Source organism: Alligator sinensis, unplaced genomic scaffold (assembly GCF_000455745.1).
Source record: "Alligator sinensis unplaced genomic scaffold, ASM45574v1 scaffold1302_1, whole genome shotgun sequence".
In the NCBI taxonomy this organism is placed as follows: Eukaryota; Metazoa; Chordata; order Crocodylia; family Alligatoridae; genus Alligator; species Alligator sinensis.
Window position 1 is genome coordinate 9,241 of NW_005842612.1, and position 3,010 is coordinate 12,250.

Sequence of the window (3,010 nt, forward strand, 5' to 3'; positions counted from 1 at the left end):
GCTTTTTTTGTTAACCATGAAGTCTTGCCTTGTTGTAATAAGTATAAAAGATCACCTCACCCTTAGGGGGGTGCAAACTTGGACAGAGTACATTTCACTCCCTCGTCCAAGTCACTGATGAAGACATTAAAGAGTATCGGTCCAAGGACCGAACCCTGTGGGACCCCACTTCCCACACCCTTCCAGGTCGAAACCGACCCATCCACCACGACTCTCTGGGTGCGACCCTCCAGCCAGTTCGCCACCCACCGGACTGTGTAGTCATCCACGTCACAGCCTCTTAACTTGTTCACCAGTATGGGGTGGGATACCATATTGAAGGCCTTCCTGAAGTCTAAGTATACGACATCCACCCCTCCTCCTGTGTCCAGGCGTTTCGTAACCTGGTCATAAAAAGAGACTAGATTGGTCAGGCACGATCTGCCTGCCACGAACCCATGCTGGTTTCCCCTCAGCATAATTTGTCCTGCTGGGCTCTCACAAATGTGAGCCTTGATAATTTTTTCAAAGACTTTGCCAAGGATGGAGGTGAGACTGACTGGCCTATAGTTGCCCGGGTCCTCCTGCCTCCCCTTTTTGAAAATGGGGACCACGTTGGCCCTTTTCCAGTCCTCCGGGACTTGGCCCGTGCGCCACGAGCTTTCAAATATTCCCGCCAGTGGCTCTGCAATGATGTCGGCCAGTGCCTTCAGCACCCTCGGATGGAGCTCATCCGGGCCTGCCGACTTACAGGCATCCAGTTCTTCCAAATAACTCTGCACCATCTCAGGGTCTACGCATGGGAGTCTGGCGCCTTGCTGCTGCCTCTCTACAACCCCAGTGAGAGACTTGTTGTGCCCCTCGCTTAGGAGCACTGAGGCAAAGAACTCGTTGAGGATTTCAGCCTTGTCCCCTCTGTCTGTCACCAATTGTTTCTGCCCATTTAGCAGGGGTCCTATTCTTCCCTGGGCCTTCCTTTTACTCCCAATATATCTAAAAAACAATTTCTTGTTGTCTTTTACTTGGGTTGCCATCCTCAGCTCCATCAGTAGGCTCTGGAGTGAATGTCCCACTGAGATCACACCGCGTGGGTTACCATTAGGTTTCAGAGCTAACAATCCACCAAGATCACATTATGTGACACCAGTAGGCTTCATGGTGAACAGCCAGCTGAAATTACATTGCATGTCATCGGTAGGCTTCCCTGTGAACTGCCCCCTGCGATGTCTTTGTGTTGTCAGTAGGTTTTAGAGTGAACAACCCACCATAGTCACATAGGGCGTCAGGAGGTTCCAGAAGGAACAACCACCTCCATCACACTGTGCATCCTCAGTAGGTTTCAGAGTGAACAACCCACAGAGATAATTCTGCGTACCATCTGTAGCTTTCAGTGAATAACTTGCCTAGTCCTGTCTTGTGGGGTCAGCCTAGATCAGGGGTGGGCAAAACACGGCCCGCGAGGCCATTCTGTCTGGCCCGCGGGGCCCCTAAAAAATATAGAAAATTAATATTTCTCTGTCCTTGGTTCCTGTCAAAAAATGACAGGAACCACGGGCAGTAGGACCCAGGGGAAGCCCAGCAGGCTCCAACAACAACAGGCTGGCAGCAGGCTGGGTTACAAGCTGGCCTGAGCGCAGGGAAGTGCCGCCCCTTGCTTGCGGTGTGGCTGGGGCCCCGCTGCAGCCGCTTGCAGCACGCCTGGGGCTGCCTGTGCCTGCTCCAGTCCTGCGTAGGCTGCGAGTGGCTGCAGCAGGGAGCGCCGGCCATGGGGTGGGCGAGGAGCACTTTTCCCCATGCTCAGCACCAGCTCCTTCCCTGCTGGCAAGCAGGGGGTCGGGGCTGTGCGCTGCCCCCTGCCTGTACCGTGGGGCTGGGGGGCACTGGGTGAGAGCGGTTGGGGAGCCAGTGGGAGCACGGGGTCTGCACTGGTGCCCCAGGGCCAGCACCAGCGGGGCCCAGAGCAGGGCGGCAGGGGGACAGGGTCCCAGCCAGCAGGAGCTCTATGGAGCTGGGCCAACTCCCCCCTCTCCCTGCCAATGCAGCCTAGCCCGGCTCCAGAGACCCCTGCCAGCCTGCGTCCTGCTCTGGGCCCCACCAGTGGTGGCCCTGGGACATCGGTCCCAAGACATTGGTCCCAAGATGGTGACCAGGGGGCAGGGCACCTGTCAAGGGGCACGGCTATCCATGCAGCCCTCCACAGCCTCCCAAAGCTGGGTAAGCAGCCCTCTGCCTAAATAATTGCCCGCCCCTGGCCTAGATCCTGTCTTGTGGGGTCAGTCATTTTCAGAGGGAACCTGCCAAGATCACACTGTGCGCTAGCTATAGGTTTCAGAGTCAGCAACTCGCTCAGATCACACCGTGTCATCAGTGGGTTTCGGAGTGACTGACCTACCAGACCACGGATGTCGTCGGTAGTCCTCAGAGTGAACCTGGCAAGATCACATTGTGCATCAGCTGTAGGTTTCAGAGTAAAAACACCCCAGATGTCACCGCGTGTCATCGGTAGGTGTCAGGGTGAATGGCCTACCTAGATAGCGCTGCGCGTCATTTGTAGGTTTCAGAGTGAATGGGGCGCCTAGGCTGTGTCCACCCTGCCAGGCCCAGCCTTGGGAGCTCATGCAAATGGCTCGGGGTAGGGGCAGGGGGACGCTACCTGAACCTCTGGCGCAGGCGCTGGGCGAGGCCGGCCATGATGACCTGGCAGTCGGCCTGGATGCCGTGGAAGGAGGGCAGGTGGCGGTAGTGGTGCAGCACGGCCCGTGCCCGCCCGTGGTAGCGCACGGCTGTGCCGTAGGCCTCCAGCTCCACGCAGCGCGTCAGCCGCGCCGGCAGCTCCAGCAGGAACTGCAGCTTCCGCAGCAGCGTGTGGACACCTGGAGGGGGAGGAGGGGCTGTGAGACCCCCGTTCTGCCCCACCACCCCCAGCCCCGTCCCATACTTCTGTTCCCAGGCTCCCACCCCCCCAAAACCCAGCCCCAGCCAGCCTGGCACCCCCTGTGGTCCCTGTAACTTCCACCCCATAGCCACACCC

At 57.9% G+C, this 3,010-nt stretch overlaps 1 protein-coding gene across 1 annotated transcript in view; it reads right to left on the reverse strand.

Annotated features, from left to right (window-relative positions):
* The window catches only part of VPS51 (VPS51, GARP complex subunit), a 10,790-nt gene that overhangs the window by 6,053 nt on the left and 1,727 nt on the right, over positions 1 to 3,010 (reverse strand). The window contains exon 2 of the mRNA XM_025214921.1: positions 2,633 to 2,852. Within this exon, the coding sequence (XP_025070706.1) occupies positions 2,633 to 2,852 (220 nt within the window). The remainder of the gene's footprint in view (positions 1 to 2,632; positions 2,853 to 3,010) is intronic.